The 17055-nt window shown below is 38.6% G+C and overlaps 1 protein-coding gene across 3 annotated transcripts in view; it reads left to right on the forward strand.

The window, feature by feature from the left end:
• Window positions 1–17055, forward strand: part of rtkn2 (rhotekin 2) — a 47975-nt gene that overhangs the window by 17723 nt on the left and 13197 nt on the right. For 2 of the 3 annotated variants that reach the window (XM_059947367.1, XM_059947366.1), the window contains exons 5-8: window positions 27–144; window positions 2612–2812; window positions 9026–9120; window positions 10868–10974. In XM_059947367.1, the coding sequence (XP_059803350.1) occupies window positions 27–144; window positions 2612–2812; window positions 9026–9120; window positions 10868–10974 (521 nt within the window). Of the gene's footprint in view, window positions 1–26; window positions 149–2611; window positions 2813–9025; window positions 9121–10867; window positions 10975–17055 lie in introns of those variants that run through there. The other variant, XM_059947368.1, reaches the window with a different exon arrangement.

Genomic DNA, 17055 nt, shown 5'->3' on the forward strand with positions numbered 1-17055 from the left:
ACTAATCTCACCTTCTTGCATTGTAGGGAGCCAGCGCTTTGCTATGTTCTGCCTCCTGAAGATTGAAGCTCAGATTTTTGACACAGAGATGGTCATCGTAGATAAGGCTCTCACTGACATCTGCTTTGAGGATATGATGATTTTGTGAGTACTTTTAATATGCTTCTACTTCACTTATCTAGAGTATGAGCCATAAATGAATTAAGGGAAATATGTAGCTTAATTTCTATTTGGTACTTTTTCAAGAAGGAAAGATCTGCATTGGTATCTCACCTTTCACAATTACAGGATAACTGAAAATCCAGCCAGGGCGCCATTAAGGGACTGTCACTGTTTTCATGCAGAAAACACAGAGACTAATCTTTGCATAGCAGGATTCCAGAAAAAGAAGTGGCAGAGTTGACCAGATTATTTGTTTTAGGGGCTGTTTGAAGGGTGGGTAAATGCTAGGTCACTGGGAGGATCTCTACTGCTCCTCCATGAGCAGCATGATGGAATCTTCAATGCCACCCTGTAAGATGGAGTTTAGCATGTTAGGCAAGGGATTTGAGTGTTCTTATTCCTTAGTCTTTTTGTTTGTGAAAGGAAAGGATCTCTTTAAAAGAAGGGGATAAGAGACAAGCATTACTACTGAGCCAAGCATCAATTCTCATGCAGTAAGTGCATAAGAACGTGCTGGAAGTAGCACCAAAAAGACCTAAAAAAAAATAATAAGTTGACTTACACTTACTTAGAGATACAGCAGTTACAGGCCCTTCCTGCCCAACAAACCCGCACTGCCTAATTGGCGAATTAACCTATCGACCCATATATTTTTGGAATGTGGAAGGACCCAGAAGAAAGCCATCAGTCATGGGGAGACCATACAAGCTCCATACAGATAGCAGCAGGAATTGAACCCAGTAGTGACCACTGTAATGGCATCACGCTAACCTCCACTTTACAGTGACACCCGGGCAGCCACAGCATGAAACTCTTGGAAAGCAAAAAACACATACATTTACAGAAAGAATTTCTCAGCCTCAACACTAAGTGGTACGTGTGGCGTAAATCTAATACTGTGCATCAGCCTAATGCTATCCCTACTGTAAAGTATGGTGGAAGTAGCATTGTGCTATGGGGATGCTTTTCAGGAACTGGAAATCTGGTCAGGATTGATGGGAAGATGAATGCTGCGAAATACAGAGATCTTAGATAAATTCCTGCTAGCCTTTGCGAGAAAGCTTAAACTAAGGAGAAAGTTTGTCTTTCAGCGGGATAACAACCCAAAGCACAGTGCCAACTCAATCATGGAGTAGTTTTAAATGAAGAAAACTGATGTCCTTGAGTGGCCTAGGCAGAGTCCTGACCTTAACCTGATCGAAAATCTCTGGCAAGACTTCAGGATTGCTGTCCACCAGAACTCGCTAACCTAGCAATTTTGCAAGGAGGAAGGGGGAAATCTTGCTCTGTCACATTGTGCAAAGTTAATAGAGGCTTATCCCAAAAAGTGTTCTGGCTTGGATAGCTGCAAGAGGTGGTTCAACTAAGTACTGAGTAAAGGGGACGAATACTTTTGAAATGCTGACCTTTCAGCTGAGTTTTTAGTTTTTCATGCTTTGTAATTTTTCCTATTTTTTGGGCTCTACTGTGGGGGTGGGGAGAAAAAGAACATGAGATTCACAAATAAAAATTCTCAGTTAAATTGATAAATCCCTGGATATAATACTTATTTATGTGAACAAAGTGTTGGGAGCTGAATACTTTTACAGGACACTGTAAACGTAGTTCAGCACAGACTAGATGGGCCAAAATGGCCTGTTTCTGTGCTCAATGGCTCTACCTATCAAACCAAAATATGAATTGAAATCTAATCATAAGTTAGAAGTTGAAATGTAAACATTTAAAAAGGTGGTTTTATTTTAAATGTGGAATTTTCATATAATTTTCTGAGAACTGACAGTCCATAATTCCTTTTGAGAGTCATGAAGGTTGTTAAGAAGTACTTGTGGTATACTTCCTACAAAATGTACAAAGTGTCAGCTTATTTTTGAGATTTATTTATTAATTATGCAAGGATTTCATAACTATTGATTTCAGACTGCGTTAGTGAATATTGTTCCTTTGGAGGTACAGGGAGTCAATAGACAATAGACAATAGTTGCAGAAGTAGCCCGCTCAAGCCTGCACCGCCATTTTGAGATCATGGCTGATCAATGAGTCAGTGGCCACATCTAGATTCTGGGTTTAATTGTAATGTTTGTACAAGTTTCTTTCATTTTTGACAAATTATTCCTCATTTCAATTTCCTTACTGTTGTTCACTGGTATCATATGCTGTTAGACTTTCCTTGTAGCCTTGGCTCAAAAGAAAAATTTGATTGGCAGCCATTAAGTATAACCATGTCATTAAAAGGTGACACATTATTATGCAATGTGGAATTTAGGTGTAGTTCCAGCAAGTTCTTCAAAGCAATAAGAGATGTTGTTCATGCAGAAGGAATATTGGAACAATTAAAAACAAGCTTGCAATCTCTGGAAATCTGTATCTTGAAGTGCATTTTTTTTGGAACCGAGTTTGGCAACAGACCGTGGCGATGTTGCTCGCTAATTTTTGTAAACTTTCTACACAGCAATGATGTGAAGCCAGATTTTGAGTTGAAATTGGAATTGTACAGCTGTTGCATGAATGAAGATCCTTCCATTGCCAACACTCCCAAGAGACTAGCCAGAAAACTAAGCAACTCGCTCACCAGGTCAACTGGAAAGAAGCTAATGACCACCCTGGAGAGTGGTGACCTTGATGCCCTCCTGTTGACCAACCCAGTAGTAGCGTAAGTCCTTTTCAAAGCTCATTATGCTTTAACTACACATTATTGGAGGGAAATGAACAGTTAATGTTTCTGGCGGAGACCTTCTATTTCCCAATGGCCACCCATTTTAATTTTACTTGCCATTCTGACCTGATGGTCCATAGTCTATTTTACTGCCACAAAGATGACAGTCTCTGGAGCAACACCTCATATTCCATTTGGGTAGCCTCCAACCTGATGACATGACTATCAATTTCTCTAATTCTGGTAACTCTTCATCACCCTCCTGTTGTGATGGAAATGAGACAGATTCTTTGGGTCTCAAAGGCAAGCGCTCTGGACACACAGTTTTAATAATAAGGAGTTTATTTACAAGGGGAGAAAACCTTGGGAACAACACAAGCAGCTACAATATTCGCATAAACGTGTTTGGAATAGACGAGCGTGGGAAAAGTCGGGTCAGCAGTACAATACACGGGAAAACGGTATGGGGGACAGAGTACAGATACACATACAAGCAAGGGAAAAGTAACTACGATACTCACCACGCCTTGACTATGGGCAATTTTTATGTATTTCTCAAGACTTACAGCATCTGCAGAATCTCTTATGTTTAACATTTAAAACTGAAGTATTTTAAAGCCCTTAAAGAGGGAAAGGGACAGGTCAATAATAATTATTTTTTGGAAATGTTAAGCAGGTCAGGAGTTTCCAGCATTTTCTGTTTTTGATTCATATTTCCAGCATCCTTATCAGAGCTCTATCAAAATATTTAAAAAAAAAGTTCTGAGGGTGAGATGGGATGATGTTAGTTATGGGTGACTTTAATTTCCCAAATATTGAGTGGGAGTACCCAGTGACTAATGGATTACAGGAAAGTGAATGCATTGAGTCATTGAATGGTTGTTTTTTTTTTGATCCAGTATGTTAATGCACCAACAAGAGGGGAGGCCTGTCTAGATTTGATATTCTGTAATAATTGAGTACAAAAGTTGTTGAGCCATTAGGAACAAGTGATCATAGCATTGTTAGTCTTGAAGTTTTTTGGCAGAGTATATCAGTAAAAACCAAGGCCATTAAATTGAATTTCAGAAAGCCAAAGTTTGTGCAGATGCGGCAAAGACCTCAGAAGACAAACCAGGAGGATCTGCTTGACATTGGGTCAGTTGAGGAACAATGGGGTTGATTTAAAGAGATAATACATGCAAGTGCAGGAAAAGTTCATACCCAAGTTTGGGAGAAATGATTAAAAACAATAGATCAACTACATGGATGAATTAAGATATACATTAAAAATGATTAAAGAAAAGCCAGCTATATAAATAATACAGAAAAGATTGTCATGGTGTTAACTGTAGAGCTTTAGTCAAAAGGGAAATTCAGATTGCCAAAAGGCAGCTTGAGAAGGATATTGCTGAGATTGACACCAAGACAGCTTTTCAATATTTTAGTAGTAAAAGAAAAGTCGAGGAAGTTAAGTGTATTAGGAGTAATAGTGAGGTGTTTAAATTATGCAGAGAAGGACGTAGCGACATACAAGTTAAGAGTATCCGCTAAAGTATTCACCTGTGAAGATGTTAGCAATGTGCCAGTAAGTATAAAGAAAAATAAGGTTGTTTTAAGGGACTTGAAGATCTTAGAAACTGCTGTCCTGCTTTGGCTGAAAACGCAGGAAGTTAATAAATCTTTGGGGCCAGACAACATATATCCAAGGGTACTTAAAGAGGTCTGTGATTATATCTACAAACCCCTAACGTGTATTTTTCAAAAGTTATTGAAGACTGGTGAAATCCCTAATGACCAGAAATGGGCTAATGTTGTCCTGATATATAAGAAGGGCAACTGCACTGACCCTGGTAAATATAGATCAGTAAGGTTAATGTGTATCGCAGGCAAGGTATTGGAAACAATAATAAAGAATGAGTTGGAAAAGCAACTGATAAGAACAGGCACATTAGCAGAAAGCCAGCATGGGTTCAGAAAGGGGAAATTATGTTTTACTAATAAGCTGGAGTTCTATGAAGAGGCAACTAAAATTTATGATAACAGTAGAGTAGTTGATTTCACTTACTTGAACTTTCAGAAAGCTTTGAAATTACAGGAGGTAGGAATTCAGGGTAAGGTGTGTGAATCAGTGCAGAATTGACTCAAAAACAGAAAACGAGTTATAGTGAGAGACGAGAATATCTACAGATGCTGGAAATCTAAGCCACACACAAAGGCGTGCTGCCTTTTTTCGTAAAAGTGAAAACACTCTTCGGCTAGCGAAAACATAACTAATATAGGTCTTTCGCAACAGCGAGCTGTTGTAAAGCCAACGTTTGAAAAATGGGGGCCTCCTGTACTCTGTCTGCCAGAAGAAGTGGGATCTGCCATTGGCATTTTAATTCTACTTCCTATTCTCATTCCAATATGTCAATCCATGGCCTCCTCTACTGTCGTGATGAGAATACACTCGGGTTAGAGGAACAACACCTTATATTCCGTCTGGTTAGCCTCCAACCTGATGGCATGAACATCGATCTCTTGAATTTCCAGTAATGGCTCCCTCTCCTTCACCATTCCCCATCCCCTTTTCCCTCCTTCACCTTATCTCCCTGCCTGCCCATCGTCTCCCTCTGATGCTCCTCCCCACTTTTCTTTCTTACATGGCCTGTCCTATAAGATTCCCCCTTCTCCAGCCATGTATCTCTTTCACCAATCTTATTTCCTAGCTCTTTACTTCACCCCTTTCCCTGCCTGGTTTCACCTGGCATCTCCCTCCCCTCACCTTTTAAATCTACTCTTTTTTTCTCTCCAGTCCTACTGAAGGGTCTCAGTCTAAAATGTTGACTGTACTCTTTTTCCAGAGTTTCACACTAGTAGTTGTTAAAAGTGGGGTTCCACAGGGATCGACTTGGGGCCCACTGCTATTTTTAATTTACATCATGATTTGGCTAAGCACATAACAAATAAACTAGTAAAGTTTGCCGATGACACAAAAATAGGGGAATGGGCTGATAATATTCAGGCAGCAGAATCAATACAGAATCAGTCTAAACAAAATCCAGATGTGAGCTGATAGCAGATGAAATTAATATAAGTAAGTGTGAAGTATTAAATATAGGAAGTAGAAATATTAGATATAAATATTCAATTGGAGTTTGGGGGAAGGGTCTTGAGTTAGAAAGTGCACTGTATGAGAAGGATTTGTCCGTCCTGGTAGACTCATCACTATCAACATATAGAAAATACACAGAAGTGATTAGGAAGCCTAATAGAATGTTGGGCTATATAATGCGCTTTGTGGAGTTCAAGTCAAGAAACATTCTCCTAAGCTGTATAATGTGCTTGTGAGGCCTCACCTTGAATACAGTTTATAATTTTGGCCTCCATATTGTGTGAGGAATGTGAAGGCATTGAAGAGAGTCCAGAGAAGGGTGACAAGACTCATTCCAGGTCTGTAGGGTATGAGCTATGAAGAAAGATTGAAAGAATTAAATGTTTTTAGCCCAGGTAGATATAGAAGGAGAGGAGACATGAGTGTTCAAAATCATTAAAAGCATAAGGAAAGTGGATGCCAGCTGCTACTTCAAAATTAATTCATCAACAAGGACACAGGACCATTGGTGAAGACTGGTTAAGGGGAGACTTCAGACTAACATCAGCAAGCATTTCTTTACACAGAGAGTTGTGGACACATGGAACAAACTACTTGTGTAGTTGAGGGTAGTACCTTAGGGACTTGCAAATCTAAACTCGATAGTTATTTCAACACACTGTGAATAGGAATTTGGCAAGCTTTGTTGGGTTGAATGGTCTGTTGTCAAAAATTTTCTAATGTTCTAATCTGCAATTTTTTGAACAGGATAGATAGTTTCTGCCACATATTCCTGATCCTTGCATCCTGTGAAAATCCCAAGCTATGACTTTGAGCTTCAGTGTAAACAATAATGTCATCTCATCTGGCCACTGTTGCTTAGTTCTTTTCCATTGGGTTATTGGAATACAGCAGGAAAATGCACTAGGGGTTTTTGGTGTCTGTTTGGACAAAGGCTGCATCTTTAAACAGGAACAGATTGTAACCATGGTTATAATGCCCCACAAGCAAAAACTTCATCTGCAGCATGAGTGCTTTCAAGCTTGGCATGTGGTAATTAGTTGGGTGTTCAGGATTTTCAACCTCCTACCTCATTTGTGAGTTTGTTGTTTTTTTTAAACTAAGGTCCAGTGCAGATTAAATGGCAGAGAGCTGGAGTAACATCTGGAAATTGGGACTATTATGGTCATCATGGACTGGTTGGGCCAAAGGGCTTGTATCCCTGCTCTATGGTACTAATCAATGATAACATAATTATTTCAGGTGACTAACAAGATGATAGAAAACTATCTTGATACAGTTAAAGTAGCTTGATGAGTTAAAGTAGCCACCTCAATATTACATCTATCGCAAATAAGATTAATATTGGGAAAGATACAGGCTAATTTATCCTTTGACACATGTGCCCGATGTACTACCTTGAACTGTATCAAGGAATGACAGGCACAAATAGATGAAGTATTTACCAAATGAAAAATTTTATCCCATTGTTTATCTGAAAATGACTCTCGAAATTCCAATTCCCACGCACCTTTAATTTTATCGTTAGATACCTTTAGCAAATTCAGTAACTATTTATAAATTATAGCTATCAGTCCTTTTTGAAATGGTTTAACCTGAAAAAGAGTATCTATCATATTGGGTGAATAAGCAGAGGGAAAATATGAAAGTAAACTACGTAAAAAAAAAATCCTAATTTGTAAATATCTAAAAAAAAGTGTGCATTAGATAAGTCATATTTGTCCACTAACTGAGTGAAAGACAATAAACAATCCCCATAAACAAGTCTAAAAAAGTTATTATTCCTTTGGTTTTCCAAATTAAAAAGATCTGATTGGAAATTGATTTTAAAATAATTAAGATGGATTTTACTGGAAAGAACAAAGTTATTAAACTCACAAAATCTATGAAACTGAAGCCAAATTCTTAATGTTTGTTTAATAATGGGATTGAGGTCTCGACTACCAATCTTAGAAAGCAAAAAAGGAAGAGGAGCTCCCAGCAAAGAGGCCAAAGAATACCCCTTCACTGAGTTTTTCACCAAATCCACACAGTCATGTATGTCTGAATAATGAATCCAAAACAAAATATATCGAATATTAATTGCCCAGTAATACATTCTAAAATTTGGCAAAGCCATACCACCATGCTTTTTTAATTTCTCCAATGGAGGTTTACTCAATCTAGGATTTTTGTTATTCCAAATATAAGATAAAATTTAGAGTCTATTCTATCAAAAACCAGTTTAGGAACAAAGGAAGGGATTGTTTGAAATACATATAAGAATTTTTGGAAAGACCTCTTCAAAACTTTATCAAGAGTCTTGAATTTGGGCTTACAACTGAATTTATTTACAGCAATTTTTGGGATCACTCCACCGGAAGCAGGATATATTCCTGTTTCCGCTCAAAGGATGATAGCTTTTACAACTTTATTGGCTAGGAGAGCCATTTTTCTTAAATGGAAGGACTCTAATCCACCTACTTTTCTTTTTATTGGCTTGCCTCCATTACGTCCTGTCTAAGTTTAGAGAAAATAAGTCAGACATTTGATACATCCTTTAAATTTGTAGAAACCTAGCATCTTTTTATTGAATATTTTCATATGGTTTGATTTATTGCTCTTCCAGTTACTGTCTCGAAACTTTGGATTTGATCAGGAAGTTTCTCTTTTTTCTTGCTTTTACTCTCAGTATGGGCTGCCCAGTCCCTTTTATTTTCTCTTTTCCTTTTTTTTGTTTATAGAGAATAGTGGGTTTTTTATGTATATTAAAATTATAAAAGTTTCATTATCTTTTTTCTTTTCATGGAATGATAAAATGAGAGTTGATTATCTTATTTTTTATTATATACTATTAGATTAATACTATGTATGATCTTGATAATGTTTATTTTACCTTTTATATGAATTGTTATATAGATGAGATAATTCTCTTGTTTGTATATATGTACTTTTTTTAAATTAATAAAAATATTGATAAAGAAAGAAAAGAGATGATAGAAAACTGTAAATCTGATGGGGACCAAAAGAAAGACATGAGCTCGGGAGCATGCAAGAGTCCACCAAATCCATGGCTTCCAATGCTGGCCTTCAGTGTTTGTCCCTTATGCTTTGTTTATGTTTCAGCAAAGTAACATTGTGCTCTTCCCCTCTAGTGGAGTCAAATACCATTTGCTTGCAGAAGCCACATTAAATCTTGATGATACCGAAACTGGCTTCCGAACTCATAGCCTCACTATTGTGGGAAATGGTGAGTGGATCTCTCCTTTTAATTACAAGCCCTTTACTCTCAGTGTCTCCATGTGCCATCACTTAAGCCTAAGGATGCATGCATTTTGGGAGCTTTTGTCACATTTCCTGCCTTTTTGACAGGTTTGAAATATCCTAAGTGGGCAAAAGGCACTGACATCAATGCGAAATGAAAATTCCATCTCCAATGGATTTCTTGACATTCTCCTGACATTTTCATTATATGAATGAATACTGTGGATTGAGTGTTAACCAGTTTACCTTAACGAAGAAGTAAGGTATTAATGGGTGACAGGTCTCTGAGTTCAAGTTCCTGTCCCTACACACAGAATTACTGTGCATTAAAGTTTTTAATTTAATGAAATGGTCCTCATTTCATGTAGAGGAATATTAACCAATGAATATATCATGCAATAACATTATAGTTCTCTCTGTTAGTCTTTCAATGAAAGACAGTTTACCATTTAATACATCAAAGATTTTAGTTTCATAATATTCAAGAACTAAACAGGAGGCTAATAAATCTAAAGGAGAACTTTTATCCATTGATATTTAATCACCTGAAGCTGCCTGAAACTACTTAAAGTTGAAATATTAAGTAGTTAAATTGAGGTCAGCTTAACTTGTGAGTTTTGGGGTCATGGGCAGAGTTAAATTCTGTAGTAACTCTGTTTTATGCAACCAGCATTGCCATTTGAGATTATTTTATGTGATATTTAAGGGATATTGAGAGCAATCGTGGATAACTGGGACTAATATAATGCACAGATTACTTAAGAGTCACTGCTACTGAACTAGAGTATTGAAGGTAACTATTGCTGAAAAAATGGAGCTCTTCTAATGATTTAGACCTTTGGTTTATCGAGTGGCTGGTAATACAGTAACCAGTTTTAGTGTGAAAAAGATTTAAAACTCCAATCAGAAGCAACGAGTTCAAATTAAGAGGAAATTACTTGCACAAGCTTCAATGTTTTTCTTACTCACGCCCTTTAAATGATTTCTAATCATGAAGTTCAGGCTGGCATATGGAGAGTTGGTGGTAGTGCAACTCACTTTGCTGTAGATATGTACAAGGTGTATACAATATTATCTATATACAATAAAGGTACACAAAATTATGAGGGATATAGATAGAGTAATTGCTAGTGGACCTTTTCCACTGAGGTTGGGTGATTTTAAGAACAAGAGGTCATGGGTTAATGGTGAAAGGTGAAATATTTAAGGCGAGCATGAGGGAAAACTTCAAGTAGAGGGTGGGGCAAGTGTGGAACAAGCTGCAAGCAGAAGTAGTCGATGATGGTTATGATTTAAAAGATGTTTGGATAAGTACATGGATGAAAGGGGTATGGAGGGCTATAGTCTAAGAGTAGGTTGATGGGACTAGACAGAATAATGGTTTGGCATGGACTAGATGGGCCAAAGGGACTGTTTCAGTGCTATAGCACTCTATGACTGTTTTAAATACATCCAATTAAAGAATTAGCCTCCTGTCTTTCTTCAGCTGCAACACTGGCTGCTGAAATTTTCCTGAAAGTGTGTGTTTTTATTGCCCTCCAGCTCCCTTTCAACTGCAGGAGCTGTTCTAGTTATGCAGGATGAGCTTTGAGGTTATGTTTGTAAAATCATTAAACACACAATTCCAGTCTGCCCTTGAGTAGTCAATTCAGCGACTATTTCTTCAATGTATTCAAGTTAACTATTCAATATGTCATCACTGCATAATTAACCTTGCATGTTTTACTGTCTAGAGGAAGCTTCCTTCTGGCTGCCCTTGTATGGGCATGTATGTTGTCACCTAGTCGCTCAGCCTGATTGCATGACAAAGGATATGATGGCCGGATACCTCAGTCTGCAGGTAAGGCTAACTCCATTCATTTGTGTATTTAATATTTCAATAATATTTCAGTAATATTGTAAATGTATTTGATTTCAGTATTCTTGTTCATTTAAATAATTCAATGCAGGTTATATGTAAAAATACATAATTGCAAGCATCACAACGCTACAATGTGATATGTTTGTTCCTCACTTAAAGTTAGACTCGCATTCTGGACTCTTGTGTTTTCCTTCCAATTAGTTTTATGTTTTGGAATTACAAAGCATAACACATTCACATGGCTATCTCATGTCTACGATATTTAGCCCATCCAGTCTGTGCCTGCTCACCGACCAATCCCATTCTCCCACTAATTCTTGCAATGTTCTTACAATCCCATCATCTCCTACTCGCATTCTACTCAGTTACACACTAGGAACAATTTACAGAGGACAATTAACTCGCCAACACACGTCTTTGGAATATGGGAACAAACTGGAACAGTCAGAGGAACTCCACCTGGTCACAGGAAGAACTTGAAACTCCATACACACAGCACGAGCAGTCAGGATTGAACCTGGGTCGCTGGAGCAGTGAGGCTGTAGCCACTGCCTCTCATAATTCAAACCTGGCCATGTGTCACGTAAACTTTCAAATGTACCCCTTCATTCAGCTCCCACCAGATGTATGATGATATTGTTTCTTGCACCTAACCTTCAGTCCAGATAAGACCAGAGGAGCGGAATTAGGCCATTCGGTCTGTTGAGTTTCCTCTGCCTCCATCATCCATCTTGTTCTATTGCCCACTCTGTTCTCTTACCTCTTCTCACCTGCCCTCTGATGCCCTTCCTCCTTCCCCTTCTCATGCAGTCTAAAGCTGATTTATTACCCCCCTCAATCCCATTCTCCTGCCTACTCCATTATCTTTGAAGCCCTTACTAATTAAGAACCTATCAACCGCAAAATCAGAATCAGAATCTGCTTTAAATATACCCATTGGCAGCCTCCACAGCCATCTGTCACAGTGAATTCCAGAAGTTCACCTCCCTCTGGCCAAAGAAATTCTTCCTCATCTCTGTCCTATTCTGGTTTACATCTTTGAAGTTATATTGCATGTAGCTTTGGATCATCCCAAACCACTCAGGAGCAAAGACGTAAAGTTAAAATGTAATCACTGTTGTAATGTGGAGAACCATATGTTAGAATAGCATAGTGGTAGGGCCATATTACAGCCCAGGGTTCAATATCGGTGCCATCTGTAAGAAGCTTGTACTTTCTCCCTGTGACTACATGGATTTCCTCCGGGTGCTCTGGTTTCCTCCCACAGGCATAAGACATGCTGGTTAGAAAGTTAATTGGTCATTGTAAATTGTCCTGTGATTATGCTAGTGTAAAATAAGTGGGTTACTGGGCAGTGCAGCTCATTGAGCCAGAAGGGCTAATTCCATGCTGTCTCTCTGATATTAAAAAAAAATTAAAAACCATGAACATTTATAAACAACAACATTAATGTTTTTTTCTCTATTTCAATGATTATTTCATTCTGACAGTTCTCACTTTCACCTGCCTCCACTCCACCCTAGGCTGTGTGCTGAAGCTGCTTTAATTGTAGTGTAGAATGGTTGCTAGTGCCACTTACACTCCAAATCAGTCTCACTTAGTCACGGCACCCCAGTTTAAGACTATCTAATTTTCTGGCCAGTCGCTGGAAAGTCCTGGGAAAAGAGGCTTTTCTATGCGGACTGCTCTGTGATGTGAAATTCTTAGAAATACAAAGCCCGGTGATAAAAGGCGGAGGCTGATTTCTTTTTAAACTATTACTACTTGGGTATTAAATTGGTGCACTTGTGACAAGCTGGTTAATAAGTAGCATGGGGCTGTGCCTGTTTTGACTTGTTGCTCTCACCACGTGTATAATGAAATTTTGATGAGGCAACTTCATCTCTTTAAATAGACTAAAGAGAGATTAGACATTTAAAAGAAAAAGCTATCATCTCAGGTTCACATGAGTGGTTTGAATCTACACATTCAGCAAACCAGCATCAGAAAATAGAGGCTGATTAAGGGGGAAATACTATCTGCTCTGTGTACAGATAGTTGGATATGATTACTGAAGGGTATTGCATACTGCTTCCATCCTATTACCCGAAACACTTCTCCAGCCGTCCTGACAAAACAACTTCCATCTTAACTACCAACAGCTGAGCAAGACTTCGAATCTTACAATGTATTTAAAACATCAGCTAATCCTGGATCTGGCAACTGGAGTATTTCAACTACAAATTTTAAATCCTTTTCCAGTGTCTCTTCAGATGAGATATTCTAATACTTTTCATGTTGCCCTCTGACAAAGGTCATTTGGTCAATAGTGTCTGTCCCAGAGCCATCCCATAGATCTCATTCACCACTTACTGTCGGCCCTCCTTATCCGCGGAATCCGCATGCGCGGATTCAACCAACCGTGGATCAGGAAAACCCAGAAGTTCTCTCTCCAGCACTCATTGTTTGATCATGTACAGACTATTTTTTTCTTGTCGTTATTCCCTAAACAATACAGTATAACAACTATTTACATAGAATTTACATTGTATTAGGTATTATAAGTAATCTAGAGATTATTTAAAAGTACCAGCAGTCCCCGGGTTATGAATGAGTTCTGTTCCTGAGTCCGGATTTGAAGTCGGAACAGGTACATCCGGTATTATTTAGCGTCAGTTAGTAAAATGTTTTTCTTAGTATATAGTATATATTTTACCTTTCTCTGCATATAAAACTTAAGAAACATATGTATTTCAATAATTAAACCACTGTGTTGCTTAGTAATAATAGCTTTCATCAGGGCAGGTCCTTTCACATGCTTCATTAAAGTTGGTCCGATCGTTGACCGACTGTAGCCTAATGCTTTTCCAATGACCGATGGCATTTCACGTCTTTCTGATCGCTTTATTACTTCCACCTTATTTTCAATCGTGATCGTGATTATTTTTGTGAACAGAAACACTGGATTCAGAGCTGCGCCAGGTCCTAATGTCCACCACACTGAGACAGGTTAAAAAAAAATTCCGGGGTTCCACTGGGTCCTAAAGACCACAGCATTGAGACTGGTTGAATAAGGGACTTGAGCATCCACAATTTTTGGTATCTGCAGGGGGTCCCGGAACCAATCCCCCGCGGATAAGGACTGTATTTCATTGTAACCTGTTCTCTGTCACACATTTTAAAATGAATATTTATCCGATGTTTATTGAGGCAAATACAATAGTATAATTTAAGAAGCACTCCGATAGGTACATGGAAGAATGGGTCTTAGATGGATATGAACTGAAAGCAGGAGATTGATACTAGCTAGGTGAACATTGTGGGAACATCATTGGGCTGAAGGTTCTGTATCCATGCTATATTGCACTGATTCCATGACATATGCCTATTAGTTTTCTCCTGATTCTCCTCCCTACCTCCCATTTACCATAGGGCTACTTTACAGTAGTCAGTTTAACTTACGATGCAGCATACCTTCTGGATGTTGGGAGTAAACCAGAGTGCCGGAGAAAATCCATGAAGTCCTAAGGAGAATGATAAAACATATAGATAGCATTGGAGTTCAGGGTCAAACCCTGGGGTAGACTGTGTGCTGTGAGACATAGTACTACTCAATTCAGCACTGTGCTGCCTAAGCAATCACTACTGAAATAAATGCTAATTTACCTCCATGGTGTAGGACTTCTGGTTTTGTCATAATGGCATGTAAATCTGCAGTGAAAGACCGCTGAGAAAGTTTGCATAGATATGGCATGTCATCTAAAACTTCTATAGGTGTACAATGGAGAGTATCCTAACTGGCTTCATCACAGCCCGGTATGGAAACACCAATGCCCAGGAATGGAAAGGTCAACAGAAAATGGTGGATACTTCCCTGCCCAACACAAACAAAGCCCTCCCCACCATTGAGCGTATCTATGTGGAACACTGTTACAAGAAAAAGCCTCCATCATCAAGGACCCCTACCATCCAAGCCATGCTCTCTTCTCACTAGCTCCATCAGGTAGGAGATAGAGGAGCTTTAGGTCCCACACTACCAGATTCAGGAACAGTTATTACCCTACAACCATCAGCTCCTGAACCGGCATGGATAACTTCACTCACCACAACACTGAACTGATTCCACTACTCCACAGCTCATGTTCTCAGTATTATTTATTTTTTATTTGTTCAATTATTCTCTTTTTGCACATTGGTTGTTGCATACATAGTTTATATGTTTATACATAGTTTTTCATAAATTCCATTGTATTTTTTTATATTCCTGTAAATTCCTGCAAGAAAATTTATCTCTAGATAATATATGGTACATATATGTACTTCAATAAATCATACTTTGACTTTTACTTTCAACTTTGCTTCATGTTTTTCACCTCCAGTTCTTTGTGGCTTTTATCACTCTTTGCTCCTCCATCTGCACATGCACCCTCCCTCCCTCGCCTGTGTGCCCCGCCTCCCTCGCTGGTCTGCCTGTGTGCCCCGCCTCCCTCATTGGTCTGCTCATCGCCTGACAGCTCCTGACACACCCCTTCCTCTCTCTCCTTTATACTGACTAGCTCTTCTCTACTCTTTTAGGCTACGTCCACACTACACTGGATAAATCCGTAACCAAAGCTTTTTCTCTTTGTTTTTACCCTCCATCCACACTAAAATGGTGTTTTCATCCCTCAAAAACGGAGATTTTCAGAAACGCTCTCCAGAATGTAATTTTGAAAACTCTGGATTGGCTGGAGCAGTGTGGACAGGGTAACCAGAGAAATCTATAAACACTGTCGTAACGTGCCAGAACAGATGGTGATAGCAGCATGCTATTTCATTGTTTCCTTGAATGTAACCTAACAATTTCAGAACAGAGGGCAACGAGACTGAAGCCAGAAGAGTTAGAAGTGTACTTACCAAATACTTTGACTCATAACTTACTGAATACATAAGTATACTCACTTTGCCCTGTTTTCTGTCCTTGCTCGTATGAGGTGGTTTACCTATTTATGCAAGTACTTCTCTGAGAAATCAAGTAGATGTGTAGCAGCCTAATGTAACATTGTATGGAAGTACAAGATAATACTAATGCAGACATGTTTTATACATTTAACAAGGGGCTTTATTAATGCAACAGAGTTAGTCAGTTTTTCAATGTTCGTCATCAGCCAGGTCATACTGTCCGTGAACTCCCTGTCGGTTGCCTCCATACGCTCCAGTATTTGTTTCTTTTAGTTTCAAGTCCTCCTGCGTGAGAGCCAACGGCTGTTCATCTTTTAAGTTTTTCTAGTCTGTAGCTGAACACACGTATAGCAAATCTTTCACGGCGAGATTCAACAGCAAACATGACGCTTGTTTTCGGTAGATGTGTCCTGCGCATGCACAGAAGGAGGAGATTCGCTGAAATATCCGTTTCAATGTGGACAGAAATATTTTCAAAAACGCTTAGTGTGGACGCCTATTGTTTTTACGCGAAACCGGTGTTTTCAAAATTATCCGGTCTAGTGTGGATTTAGCCTGAGTCAAGATGAAGGTTCTTGACCTGAAACGTTAACTGAGTTACACTGGCAGTTCATTTATGATTCCAGCATCAGCAGTCCTTTGTGTCTCCATTGAGATGTCTTTGAGCTAGTAAATTTGTCCAGGTTCAGCGTTTTTGCTCGGTTAAAGGGAATAAAACTGTAATAAATCATTTGCACTGCAAAAAGCAGAGGTTTCTCTCCCAGCATTTTATGTGGAAACTGCTTTTAGAATGGCAGCTCCTCCAATACCTAGTCATTGAACTAATTCATTTTCTGGCTTGATTTTATTGTAGATAAAAACAAATTTTTAAAGAGAAAGTCTCCAACCTTTTCATCGTCTATTTTACTAACCACAATGAAATGGATTTTAAGGACTACTGCTATCCCTCCCCCATTCTTGGTGTAGATAAAGTTAGTGTAAATAGTAATTTTGAGCAACCTAGGAGTATAAAGTTACCCTACTTTGTGCCAGCCTCCAATATCCACTTCAACTTGCCAGGAATACTAATAATAAGGGACTTGTCAAAGTATTTGCTGATAAGGAGCAACGCATTTTTGTGTTGTTAGTTTTTGCTCAATG

Source organism: Hypanus sabinus, chromosome 22, assembly GCF_030144855.1.
Source record: "Hypanus sabinus isolate sHypSab1 chromosome 22, sHypSab1.hap1, whole genome shotgun sequence".
NCBI classification, from domain to species: domain Eukaryota; kingdom Metazoa; phylum Chordata; class Chondrichthyes; order Myliobatiformes; family Dasyatidae; genus Hypanus; species Hypanus sabinus.